General features: G+C 38.3%; 1 protein-coding gene across 1 annotated transcript; it reads left to right on the forward strand.

The window, feature by feature from the left end:
• The first annotated feature begins 3962 nt into the window (after positions 1-3962).
• LOC121330278 (corticotropin-releasing factor-binding protein-like) lies at positions 3963-11339 on the forward strand. The gene is made up of 7 exons (XM_041276705.1): positions 3963-4072; positions 4550-4643; positions 6552-6709; positions 7227-7437; positions 8847-8995; positions 9712-9829; positions 10616-11339. Exons 1-7 carry the CDS (start codon positions 3992-3994, stop codon positions 10771-10773), a joined length of 969 nt encoding a protein of 322 aa, XP_041132639.1. The 5' UTR covers positions 3963-3991; the 3' UTR covers positions 10774-11339.
• Positions 11340-13500: the final 2161 nt, after the last annotated feature.

Below are 13500 nucleotides of genomic sequence, written 5' to 3' on the forward strand. Positions count from 1 at the left end.
AACACCCACTTGTGAGGTCAAGAGTGTAAACAAACCTGCCCTCCTGAATGGCATTCAAACATCTCAGTGATCAATGGCATTAGGATCCCCCACTGTAATCATCCATTAATCAACACAAGCAAGCCCCTTAGCTTCTTGGCATTTCTTAAGCCAGTATAGTGCAGGCATGTGGGTGAGCTCAATATATGAATGTATGAATATATGAATGCTCATGCAAATATGGACAAAGGCTATTTCATAGATCAGCAAAAACACCTTCTGGGTTGGTGCCTGATTAAGAGTTAAGCCTTCATATGCAATTAATTTATCCTGTCCCTTTAATATTGAGTATATTTTAGCACAAGTCGCTGGTTTGTGTTGTCTGGTGAGGAAGGGGGTGCCAGCATGTGGGTATATGTGAATGCATGCTGTTCAGAAGCAACCTCATGTTGGGTTGGCATCTTTAAGAATATATTACCATTTCTGTCAATCAACTTTGAGTATAGAACCAGAAATCCAGACTGTAGTAGTTAACTGGCTGGTAGTATTTCAGGAGGTCAAGCCCTTATGAATTAAAAGTGTATCTAACTGAATGGATAGGATGACATTACAATGGTTAGCAACCCACTTTACTAGTTGTTATTACAGTATCATCTGGTTTCAAGCATCCTTATAATAAAACATGCTCACTTTGTTTGTATGGCATGGTCATCTCTCCAATACATCCACTTGGGAGATATAACGAATGACTGAGTGTTTGTGCAAGTCGTACCCTCAAAAGCTAACATTCAGTAACATCAGGTGGCCATTATTGTTATAGCTTTAAAAATACCTTAAAAATTGTAACTCAAAAGGCCAACTGAAATAATTTTTTAATGCAACTCTTGTGAATTACTAAGTCATAATGGCATTTACATTACAGCGCAGTCATTGGAGTATAATGAACTAAAGAAAATTCCATGCATTGCAGTGCTAATAACACAGCTACAATGAAAGGTACCAACAGGAGCAGTCCTAGGGACAGAGTGCAAGAGGAATGCATTTCTGACTGAATGGGGTGTAAATAGATCTCCTGATGTGAAAAAGAGCTGTACCATTGATCAAAGGTTAAAACAATGGAGAAAGGAAACAGTTACCTTTTACTGGACAGTACCTGCTGTGCAACTTTATTGAGAGAATCATAAAACACAGCTGCAATCACACAATTTCAAAGAGTGCAGTCTGTATTGTTAATACGGGGTCTGCAATACTGATATGGTCAGATATGACCCAAGTGTACAGAATAAAAACATGCATAGTTTAAACTGAAATTTTATAACAGCAACAACAAAAACAAGAAAACAAAACAAACATCTTTTCTTTGATCCCTTTCAGTTAATTTAAGTAACTTAAAAATATACATTAAAAAAATGCTTAAATAAGATTAACTATCATACCCCCTTGTGTGCAATGTATGAACATGTATGTGATCGTGTGACTGTGATCCATTACACTACGTGAGTGTTGTATGCAATTATTAAGCAACAATCGTAGGAAAGCAGGCGGAAGTCTGTGCAGGTGGGTGCCCATGCAGGTGGGTGCCCATGTAGGTGGGAGTCTGTGCAGGTGGGTGCCCATGCAGGTGGGTGCCCGTGTAGGTGGGAGTTTGTGCAGGTGGAAGTCTATGCAGGTGGGTGCCCGTGCAGGTGGGTGCTCGAGCAGGTGGGAGTTGTGCAGGTGGGAGTCTGTGCAGGTAGGTGCCCATGTAGGTGGGTGTCCATGCAGGTGGGTGTCCATGCAGGTGGGTGCCCGTGTAAGTGGGATTCCATGCAGGTGGGTGCCTATGCAGGTGGGAGTCTGTGCAGGTGGGTGCCTATGCAGGTGGAAGTCTGTGCAGGTGGGTGCCCATGCAAGTGGATGCTCGAGCACGGGGGAGTTGTGCAGGTGGGAGTCTGTACAGGTGGGTGCCCATGTAGGTGGGATTCCATGCAGGTGGGTGCCTATGCAGGTGGGAGTCTGTGCTGGTGGGTAACCGTGTAGGTGGGATTCCATGCAGGTGGGTGCCTATGCAGGTGGGAGTCTGTGCAGGTGGGTACCCGTGTAGGTGGGATTCCATGCAGGTGGGTGCCTATGCAGGTGGATGCCTATGCAAGTGGGTACCCATGCACGTGGGCAACCATATATGTGGGTGCCTATGCACATTTGATCACGTGCAGTTCTGCTCATCAAGTGTCTGGTTTGTGCCAGATTGTTTGTTGGATTTTTATTTTGCTAAATGCTGTCAATAAAAACAATGACTCACATGTTTTATGTGTGGGATTACGTTTGTAGCATTTGCATTTTATTAGCATGGGCCCACAGTGCAGTCACGTGGGTTACTGTTTAACACAGCTATCCTACCGTAAAGATATATATATATATATCTATATATATTATATATATATATTAGATAATATATATAATATATATAATATATATATATATATATATATAATGATCTATTACTTTTCGGGTAGGGAAAATCGTAAAAGTTTAACTCCTACGATTAATGAGGATCAGGAGATAAAACCTGCCAGGGTACGGTCCCATCCGAAAGGCTAATTTAAATAGGACTACTACTACTACTACTACTACTAATAATAATAATAATAATAATAATAATAATAATAATAATAATAATAATAATAAGCGTGGAAAATGTTTGTAAATAAAAAAAAATTACATTATATATTATTCACTTTCTATTAGGTGAGAAGGGAAAGCAATTACTTATGAAAGCTTGTGTGTAGGTAGTCTACTGTAAAATACTGTCGATGTTTTCATATTTCCCTTTGAAAAGTCAAACTAAATGTGCCATTTAAACCAATCAATTTTCAAAACAAGTGAAAGTTCTTGTGAATTTTAGAATGTTTTATGTAGGGCTCGAAGTTTTCGGGTTTTATTTTTGATCACATGACGTCCCTTTAAACTTATTTTGAGCCGATTTTGTTTGCTAAGTAGATTTGATAAATAAAACCCGCAAAGTTCGATCCCTAGTCGGAAGGTATGGTGCCGCTACTGATTTCCATCCACCATGCCTTGTTGAAAATTGGCTCATACTGCCCGTTACTGCGATAAGACTACGGGAATGTCATTCATTTTGAAGCAGTTTGTTTAAAACACGTGCTGTATTGTGCTGTATAGTTTAGTCTTCTTGATTTGCATTACCGACTCTGCTTTGGCTATCCACGAGGCGTGGTGCTGAAAATGGCTTCTCTACAAAGTGTCTTGTGCATACGTGTTGAGAGTCTTGTCCTATAGACAGGGGAAGTCCCGACTGAAATACAAATAAGAGTTTAAAAATGAATCTCAAAACAGCACACACAACACGAAATGTAAGCGCTGGCTACTTTATATTCAAAAAAATCCTATCCTATTATAATTACCCTAAAAGGTGAAATCATTGCCAATGCCATTTTAATTGTTATTTCCTGTTTTTATCTATACTGTTTACATATACTGTCTATACAATCGAAAGCCATTTGCCGGCCAATAATAACATATAAATGAATTATTGAATGAATCAGTGTGAGAGAGTTATAAAATTGAAGCAGTTGCTTAACATCAGTATATATTAATGCAATGCTTAACTGAATGCAATACATTCGAAAGAACTTTATTTTGTGTAAAAACTTTTATAGTTTAAAAGTCTATCTTGCTCACGAGGATTGATTTTATTTTGTAATTTTTGGGAGAAATGTGAGCTGTCCTAGCAAGTGAACCCATCCATTGCTTTCGGGGAAATGCTAAGGAGTCAAATAACACTGAGGCATTAGAGACGAACGCGTCTCTTTGATCATTAGGATTGGGTGCCCTACCCTCGTCATAACCACGTACCTTTGGCAGCACAAGGGAGTAGCCTATGGTAACGTGATTCTCAACAGCGAGTTTTACCAACTGCGTTATATTAGAGGTGGCATCAAATTCTATAAAAGGAGCGCGCTGATTGAAAGCCCCTAGTCTCGTCTCTTTGTCGCGAACACTAGAGGTTGCAATGTCTGTGGCGTTTAGAGTGCAGATTTACTTCTTCCTGATCTGCCTGTCGGCTCTCAAGGGACAAAGCAGGTACATCGAGGTGAGAAAGTGCATTGTGATACTAATGCTGAACATGCATCCGTCCATCCCTGTACCCATTCCCCTTACCCTCCCATTCATCGAGTCAATCATTCATAGATCAACCACAAAACAAAGGATGGCTTGTGTTATATCTCTTTCCATCACCTGTGCATACCCAAACCATCTCTCACATTTCAACATTGTTGTGTCTCTTAAAAAGTGTTATTTTATATTTGATCTTTATGTATCCAAGAGATCCCATAGAGAGACAAGTATAATGAAGGGATACCTGATGATGCCTTGCTTGCAATGTATTGCACAACCAATTGGCTGGTTTTCACGTGTGTTCTAATGGGATTTTTTTTTCTTCTTTTGAACTATATGTTCAATAATTTGCCTCTTTTTAAACGTGTACCGTTAAAAGTACCGTTAAAAGTAAACATCCATTGAGATTGCTCAATTCCGCAAAACGTTTCTTTAAATGTTATTTTTTCAGGACAATGATATTACACAAGATGGGATGTTTCCAATATTTAATTCGGAAATTAGGAGAGGATTATCTGAAGGACTTCTTTACCGTCGGCCACTCAGTAAGTAACTTGTAAATTATTATTATTATTATTATTATTATTATTATTATTATTATTATTATTATTACATACTCATCAGACATTTTCAAAAGCACTTGTAGCATACAGTATTCTATATATCTGAATAACGTCAATATCACCCTTTTGAAATTGTAACGCAAATAAAGTTGTATATGCTAGCACAACGAAGAACAATATATACCTGCATATGTTAACAACAGTTAACAACATCAGAATCTGATTATATATACAGTAGAGATAAAATAAATAAATTCCACGACAGAGTTGCATGAAGTAAAACGTAATACTTTAGTGTAAGGCGGTAAAGTTTAAGTTTACTCTTCGGAGGGACAATGTCCAAGAGATTTCTTCCTTCAATACTCTTTATTTCCTTGGGCACAGGTTTGTTCCCTTTGGTTGCAGGATTAGAATACAAAACTCAATGAAACGTGCTCCGGCAACACTTTCTCCCCCAGTGCAGACACAACCTAACGGTAACGCCAGCAGTAGTGTAGCAGCGTCCTACGGGTCTTCCAATAAAGCTACAGTAGCATCAGCTGCGCAATACAAAACATAATTCCATGCATTTGTGCTGCATTCTGAATAAAATAACATGTATAAAATAGCAACCTAAATATTATATCTCTGTTTAATTCTAACAACTAATAGCATTAATTCAATAATTTGAATAGTGCAAATATTGCACTACCTGGCCAACATATTAGAACATGCATTCCAATATTCCACTAGTTTAGTGAATAGTAGAGTTAACTGGTTCAAGAAAATTTGTTTTCAAGGCTGGGTCACTTCACATAAACTGCTGGTTTCGTAGACCTGATTAGCACCAGTCCTGGACTGCTTTACTTACATTAAAAGTGTTAAAACATGGCAGATGATGGCACTTTGAACAGCCTAGAATGGTACAATGTCTAGAGTAACTGCCCAATAAATGAATGCATTTAAATGTCATTTTCATACAAGTGATTTCAGCCCTAGCTCTTCCCTTGGTTCTAACATTGCTTCACTCACTAAGGGCCTATCTTAATTCTGCCGCTCTTTAGCGCTATATTAATCCTACTTGTGTTTTCTACCAGAGCTGAATGTTGTATGCACTTAATAGCATATGCAATAAAAAAATACAGTGAAACAAACTCAAGGAAAACACAGTGAAATGAACTCAAGGAAAAAAGCAGATGTAGAGATTTTAGGAGAGTGGTTTTTAGATCTGCCACTGTTCGGTTTATTAAAATAGACTTTACTGTCTCACCAGTGCAAAAAACTAGACCATCTTTTCAAGTGTAGGTTGAGATCCTTTACTGTGTGTTGTGAAATATAAAATACCAGTCACCTAGCTGACTCAGGAAAAAGAAGTTCTAGTAAGTTTCTTTGTGCATTACACCTTTTACAATGGAGACATATTCAATGTATTTTCTTAGAGCTGCTGCATGTTTCCTATGCATCTAGTTTCTCTTATAAATATTGGTAAGAGTCTTAATTACAGATCTGTAATTCTCACTGGAAAGAACAATGCATCTGATTCCTCTGCTCTAGTGCAAAGTTTATGCTTGCTTTTTGTAAAGATGAAAAAAAACCCTAGAAGCAATTTAAAGAGGCTGTTGTGTTGATGTTACAGTTTGAAGTGTTACAGCGGGGCACCCATCATGTCCCTTCAAATGCTAATAAACCTTTGAACTCAAAATGTAAATCAATAAGCAGCATGGGCAATACTGACCAGAACACAATTTTACATTAAGAGAAATGTTGACATTTTCTTCACCAATGCAATATTAATAATTTGCCACCAGGTGGCGCTATGCCTTATATGGAAATTTCACTGGGAGTGGTTTTGCACATCCCCAGTAGTTACTTCTGTATGTACCTCTTAAACAGTTGCTGTTTTTCCCCCAGGATGTATAGACATGCTGACCATGGAAGGACAGTTTACATTCACAGCAGATCACCCACAGCTTCACTGTGCAGCGTTTTTCATCGGTGAACCGCAAGAGATCATCAGCATTGAGTACAGTTCTGTGAATATAGACTGTAATGGAGGTGACTTTATAAAGGTAAGTCACCCCCCTGCCCCTGAGCCCCTGAGCAACCATAGAGTTAATGAAAAAGGATGTTAACAGAACTCTACACACATCGAGATTAATGGTTAAGCAACAACTGAACTCAAATACAATTGGAACCAACTAGGCCCCCATTTAAGTGCAAGTTTGATGGTATTAGGTCTTGTCATTGTAACTTAGCTCTTTTGTACAAGTGGGATGTTTTATTTTATTTAAGCCTGAAATAACAATTTTAATTACAACTAATAAAGCACAGTACTAGTGAACATTCATAAACGTATGCATTTTCGATAATTGTTAAACTTGTTATTGTCCAAGAGAACTCTAATAAGCTCCAATAATAAATGTTGTCATGGCAACCATTTTCTAATGTGCAATACAATACTTTCCTATAAAAGCAGTTCAGTATATAATTCCAAAGGCGGAGTCCCTTCTAAATAGAAGCCAGTTCACTGCAGCCCAACCCTGTTTGTTTGGTTAACTTGGTATTAATTGTGTTTCCTGTTTGTAGGCGTTTGATGGCTGGATAATGAAAGGGGAAAAATTCCCCAGTTCCTTTGACCACCCGCTACCTACCTATGAGCGATACATAGACTACTGTGAAGCAGGCAGCCTCGGGCGGACAGTCAGGTCCTCTCAGAATGTGGCCATGCTCTTCTTCAGGATTCACATACCAGGAAGTGGATTCACCATCACAATTAAGAAAATCAGCAACCCCTTCCGTAAGTGCAGCAGAGCAGAACTGATCATTAGGAAATACAATCATGCATTGAACTGCATTTTAAAGTCACAGCTCCCTGCATCACCCCATTCATTTCATTCAAATACAGATTGTCTTGATGTTGCATGCATGGTGTCTAAAAGAACAGTGATTTGTATCTATCCTGTTCAGAATATAGTACAACATGAATTATTAACAAAATAAAAAATCATATTTTTATGATGGTAAAATGAACACACATTTCAAAAACAGTTAGGCTATATGGATCACCTAAAAAAATGATAACATTTTGCAGAAGGTTAAATTGATTTAAAACCCCAGTTCAGCCTGGATAAAATCCTATGCATTTGATTTAGTTTTAGATTTAAAAGCGTCAGTTTAGCACAAATGCCAATTGATATGATCCATTTAAAGACATTTTAACATGGTCTGATAATTATGATTTACTGAAGATTTTTGTGTTTTAGTTTTTTCATTATCTTTGCAATATTTTAACAGTAGCAAGACTATTGTAGCAATGGTAAAACGTGCCCGAGGTACAGGTATATAAAATAGGGTTAATGAATTGGTCATTAGAATAGTTTACTTGGGAGTGCACATATGAGACTGATCACAGCTATACCACAACATTTACAACAATAACCACAAAGTACTAAAATGTGCTTTTACAAGTAATTACACTACGTAGTAAGTTTGTAATAACCTGCTATTGGAGAACATGGAAAATGAAGAATTAACGATACATAAGATGCAAGTATTTTCAGCTTTGCACACTAGTTTTGCAGAGAAGGTATAAGAAACTGATGAGCACCAGATTGCATGAAATAAGTGCTGACAGCAGATATCAGCTGAACCCACAAGTTTGTGCATAAAACAACACCGGCAGTTTAGCAGCTCAAGAAACCACAGTCACCCAGTACTGGAGGAATTGATACACCCAAGACAGCATAGTTTAGGTATAGTGTGAGAAAACAAAATAACAAAAGAACAAGTACAAAACATAAACACAGTCAAGCCAGAACCAGTTTACTTTCTGCAATAGTAACCTTTAGATCACTTTAGCACACAATATGTCATTGTCTCTGCACATCAGACCCTCTGCAGGTGTGGCCCACACGGTGTTGTCCTGTGGTGATTGGACCTACAAAGGAACGGGGGAGAGAAGACCCTGGGTCCAAATGGGTATTAAACAGCTTGTTTCTGTATGCATTTTTGAATCTGCTTGCTCTGTACTAGGAAAACAATTCCCTGCATATATGAATAAACTAAACTAATATCTGGAGAAAAGGACTCTGTGCATTTCTTTGCATCTAGGTCAAGAAACAACTACTCCCTACTTCGTGATCATCTTCACCTGCTGTGATGTGTGACTCAATTTGTTTGCCTCTCCATACTCTTGTCTTCCAATAGCATGCAATGTCATCTCCCAGACCCCAGAGGGAAGGTTCACTATGATCATCCCTCATCAGCACAGAAACTGCAGCTTTTCCATCATTTACCCAGTGGAGATCAAAATAACTGAACTGACTCTGGGGCATTTCAACGACCTGCAAGTAAAGGTGAGAATCCACCACTGTGATGGGCAGACCAAGCAATACATACTTCAGAGGCATCCTTTTACAAGTCTACATTTCCTGCAGCACTTACTTCACAGGCATCCTTTTACAAGTCTACATTTCCTGCAGCACTTACTTCACAGGCATCCTTTTACAAGACTATATACCCTCACATGTTTAAATCTTTTTTTTTGGTGACTTAAAGTTCTTTATAAAAAAGACAAATGCAGAAATATATGCCTAGTCTGGGTGTTTAGGGTTCTGTTGAACCTAAAGCTCTGGAGCTCAATCATGCCTCACATGCATACAACACTTGGAGAGAGTTGCTGTGTAGGTTGGTTCAGGATAACAATTCCACTCACTATATGATTATTACATTAGGGGTGTGCAGGATTCAAATACACAAAACAGCAGTTGTATAAAAAAAAGCATTTTGTGACCTGTAACATGTTATTACACAACGTTTGGGGTTTTGCCCAGCCCACTTTTAATGTGACCACATTCACCTCCATTCTGAATAAACCCTGCAAGCCATCAATTGCAATTGTACTTCTTTAAAACTAAAATGTGTCCCAATACTTTCCCTATGCTTGTTGCAGAGTAATTTAGCATGTGATGTCTCAAAAAAAGGAATGTCACAAATGACCAATCTGAGCTGAGTTATTTGGCTTTTAAAAGCCATTGTCTTATTGATGGCATTGTGTTTGGGCTTGTTTTAGAAGCCCATCACAGGCTGTGGGAGAGCAGGGGATTTTGTGGAGCTGTTGGGAGGCAGTGGTGTCGACCCCTCCAAGATGTTCCCTGTGGCTGACCTCTGCTATTCATTTAACGGACCAGGTGAGTTTTCTGTTCTGACCTCTGCTATTCATTTAACGGACCAGGTGAGTTTTCTGTTCTGATCTCTGCATTAATTTAATGGACCAGGTGAGAGTTCTGTTCCTCTCATTTCACAGAATAATGCAACTCACATTGAAGGAGATTAAACATTTATCCTGAGCATCTATATCCTATCCACACTACCTAAATCATGGACGATGGACGTGTGTTTAAAGCATGTGATTGGCATTCACTTTCAGTAACGTTTTCATAACAGTTTGTGCATTGTTTAGGCAGTGTGAATCACTTTTTTTGAGGAAATGATAAAACTAATCAAATGTGGAATATTATGTATATGGGCTGAATTAACACATCATGATTAATATTACTCCACATTTACTATGTTTACCACACCAACTTGTAATTCTAGATACTATATTAATGATGTTGACTATGTATGTGTAATAAAGTAAAGCATAGGTAAGCACTGTAAAGCCCAAAGAGGTAGGGTCAAACATATTAAAAAATACTGCAACCCTGGTAAACTATTGTAAACATGCAATACCATGGTACACTTTTATAAGGGCAACTATTTGTTTAAAATAGCATTTTTAATAAATGCCATTACATCTTTTTTCATTCATGAGCTCTTCAACTGAAATGAGTTAATAATGCTGTCTTAATACAAGCCTAGTGTTGGAATTTTTATTTTAAAAAAAGTTGGGAGTTACAAAAAACAAACAATGTATACTTTAATAATTTCCCTCGTGGTGCCCAGTGCCCTAAAAGTGTGTATATTGTGTCTAGCTGAAGTGAAGATCGGGTGTGACAACACGGTTGTGAGGATGGTGTCCAGTGGCAGATTTGTGAACCGTGTTGTGTTTGAATACCGGCTGCTTGAACGTCCCGAGCTTGAAAAACAGAAAGGGAACAGCGTTGAAGACTTCTGTTACACCACCGACTGAGACGCTGGCCCTGCCCAGCTGCAGTGATGGACACAAATCCACCACCTACCTTTAATGACTGATGAGACCAGTAAGATCTCTCTCGATTACGCATCGTGCTGCAGTCCGATAGACCACTGAAAAGACGCTTTAAGCAGAATAGTTTTTGTTGGCTTTTTTTTCAGATCATTTTGATATCTATTACGGTTAAATGATGTTTTGTATTTGTTATTTTTTGTGTTATTATTTTGAAACCTGTCTCTATGTATATCATATAATTGACAGATAAAGCTCAATAAAATAATACATGCTTGTGTTTGTGTGCAGTATTATACAATATCACCATTTTCTTTTTCCATGCTTCATAAAATGCCAAATAAGTAATTTCCATAAACTACCAGAAACATACAATAAGATGACTAGTATGAAAGGATATTCAGCATATCTTACTATAAAACTTGTTTTGAAACCGAACTTTAGAAAACACTCCACCGCCTGGATAACTTCATTGATTGTCCAGTATACTGGATGCAGTGCTAGAAAGGGTTAAACATGTGAAAATGTACTTAAACTAATCATAGTGAATTTTACTGGGGTGACTTAGTTTTTAGTGATTATAAAATTCTGGTATTTTGATAGTATGATATCTGACATCCCAGAAATACCATCAAATGTGTATGTACAGTAATGCATTCATCAATATTGCTTGTTTTTTTTTTGTTTACCTCTGGATATTTATTTGTATCAAACTTGTTTTTAATAAAACTGAATTGCATGACAAACACGTTCTGAAGTTTCTCTGTGCAACGTGTGTCCTGCAGTTAAGAATAAACAGGCCCATCCATACAGGCAAGGGCAAAGGCAAGGGACCTACATTAAAAATGTGAGGGTGAAATGATTCAGAACCAGTTCAATCTAATAAGCCCAGGTGTTGTACAAGCCTTTCCTGGCATCTAGATCCTGTTAAAGGTGTTATAAAGATGAGAAGCATGGCAAATACTGCATTTAGCATCTATTGCATTATACTGTCCATGCCTGGTGTACTATAACACTACACTGTCCCTGTCGTACCCTCCATTAAAATAGATTGCAATAGAATGCAGTAGAGCTTTCAATATGCTGCTTTCCTAAAAGCATTCAAAATGCTTTGAACAAAACCCAAGCGTCAGAGTTACATGGAAGTGCAACAGTAAATAATTGTGTTGGAAAGCAATGCTTCAAAGTAACCTGCAGCTATGGAGCCCCTTCAGTGTGGTGAGGTTCAGTAAGAATGACAGCTCAAGGCAGTCCTACACCTGTTCCATCAGATCTTTGAAGTGTGCCTCGGTATTGCAGAGCTCAAACCTTGTTTGTCAAGGCTTGTAATTGTACTTTTTCATCTAATACATGAGAAATGGACTTTCGTTTATAAAGCGGTGGTTCATTAAATTCAGATCACCGCTTATTTTATACATGGACTAAATTCAAATGAGAAGCACTTCCATGTGGTTGCATGTGGCAAAGTGGTTAGCAGTGTGCAGGTGCAGGTGATCAATGAATGCAGACAATTAGAATCCAGGTGCAATGTTCTTTAATGGTTTTTAAATCCAAAGGCTTGATGTCAAAACAACAGTAAATAATAACAGTGGAAATGAAGCAATACAGCGGCGTGTATTGCTTATTTGTAATCCATGGGTTGGCCCCAAAATTATAACAGTTCCTTTTTTAGTTCACCCACACGTAACACAAACACAAACACAAACACCAGTCCACAGTGTGTGCTCTAGTGCTCGTGGTGAATAGGGTTCTTTAGTGACAGCAAAGGCCAGCACTAAACCCAGATCAACAACACTGCACTTTGTTGTCACTAAAGAACTGTATTCACCAGCTCCGGATCGTGTTAGCCATCCAAATAATTACACACAGTATTATTAACGACAAACAAAAACAAACAAAACACTCACGTTTCTGTTCCCTTTATGCAGCTGCCTCGCAGGTCGGGAGGAAGATCTAACACCAAGAATCATTCGATCTCTGTCACATTGCAATATAGTGGAGCCCCATTTAAAGTGTGAGGCCCCTTCTTTTACAGGGAAAAGCATTGCCCCTGCCATAAACAGCAAGGAGAACATATTTATTACAGAATGGCCGTTCACGGTACACCAGTTGCAAGTTGAACAAATGATTAATGATAATCTTTGGTGGGGTGATTGGAGCGGGTCTAGGTCTCAAGTGGCTCTATACATACATATATAGCATCGTAACACTGGGATCCTCGTAATGCTGAGTTTTACAACAGTTCCTCGTTTCAAGCATCCACAATGCTGAGTGAACACTAAGCCGTTTTTTCAGGAACACTGACTTGAAACCTGGCTCCAGGAGACCTAATTTAAGGTAACTTTGCTGTATCAAACCCCAAAGCATGCGGCCACTCTCAAATTTGCCACTCAAGCTTTTTTGCATTAAACAGACTGCACCAGCAAATGTTGGGGTACATAGCCCTGTGAGCTATTGTAGAGTAGGACAAATCTGTTGTATTTTTTTAAAACAAATTTTTTTATGTCTCAATCTTAAAATTCTAGGTGATGCAAAACCTTTGGTCACAGCTGTATCTATATTACAATACTCTAAATAACAAATAAATGTTCATAACAACCATAACAGGATGGCAGACTCAGATATTTATAAACATTAAGCACATAGCAGAGTCAGCACAACATTTCCACCACACTGTACACCCTCTGTAGTGGATAATCAAAACTGCTCTTG

The sequence above is a fragment of the Polyodon spathula genome, chromosome 1 (genome assembly GCF_017654505.1).
Source record: "Polyodon spathula isolate WHYD16114869_AA chromosome 1, ASM1765450v1, whole genome shotgun sequence".
Taxonomy (NCBI): Eukaryota; Metazoa; Chordata; class Actinopteri; order Acipenseriformes; family Polyodontidae; genus Polyodon; species Polyodon spathula.

What these genes read in the sequence shown, in the direction of transcription:
- LOC121330278 (XM_041276705.1), top strand. Translation starts at nt 3,992, where the DNA reads ATGTCTGTGGCGTTTAGAGTGCAGATTTACTTCTTCCTGATCTGCCTG. An exon ending in ATGGAGGTGACTTTATAAAG is followed by an intron (nt 6,710 to 7,226) that starts GTAAGTCACCCC and finishes TCCTGTTTGTAG; the next exon opens with GCGTTTGATGGCTGGATAAT. An exon ending in CTATTCATTTAACGGACCAG is followed by an intron (nt 9,830 to 10,615) that starts GTGAGTTTTCTG and finishes TATTGTGTCTAG; the next exon opens with CTGAAGTGAAGATCGGGTGT.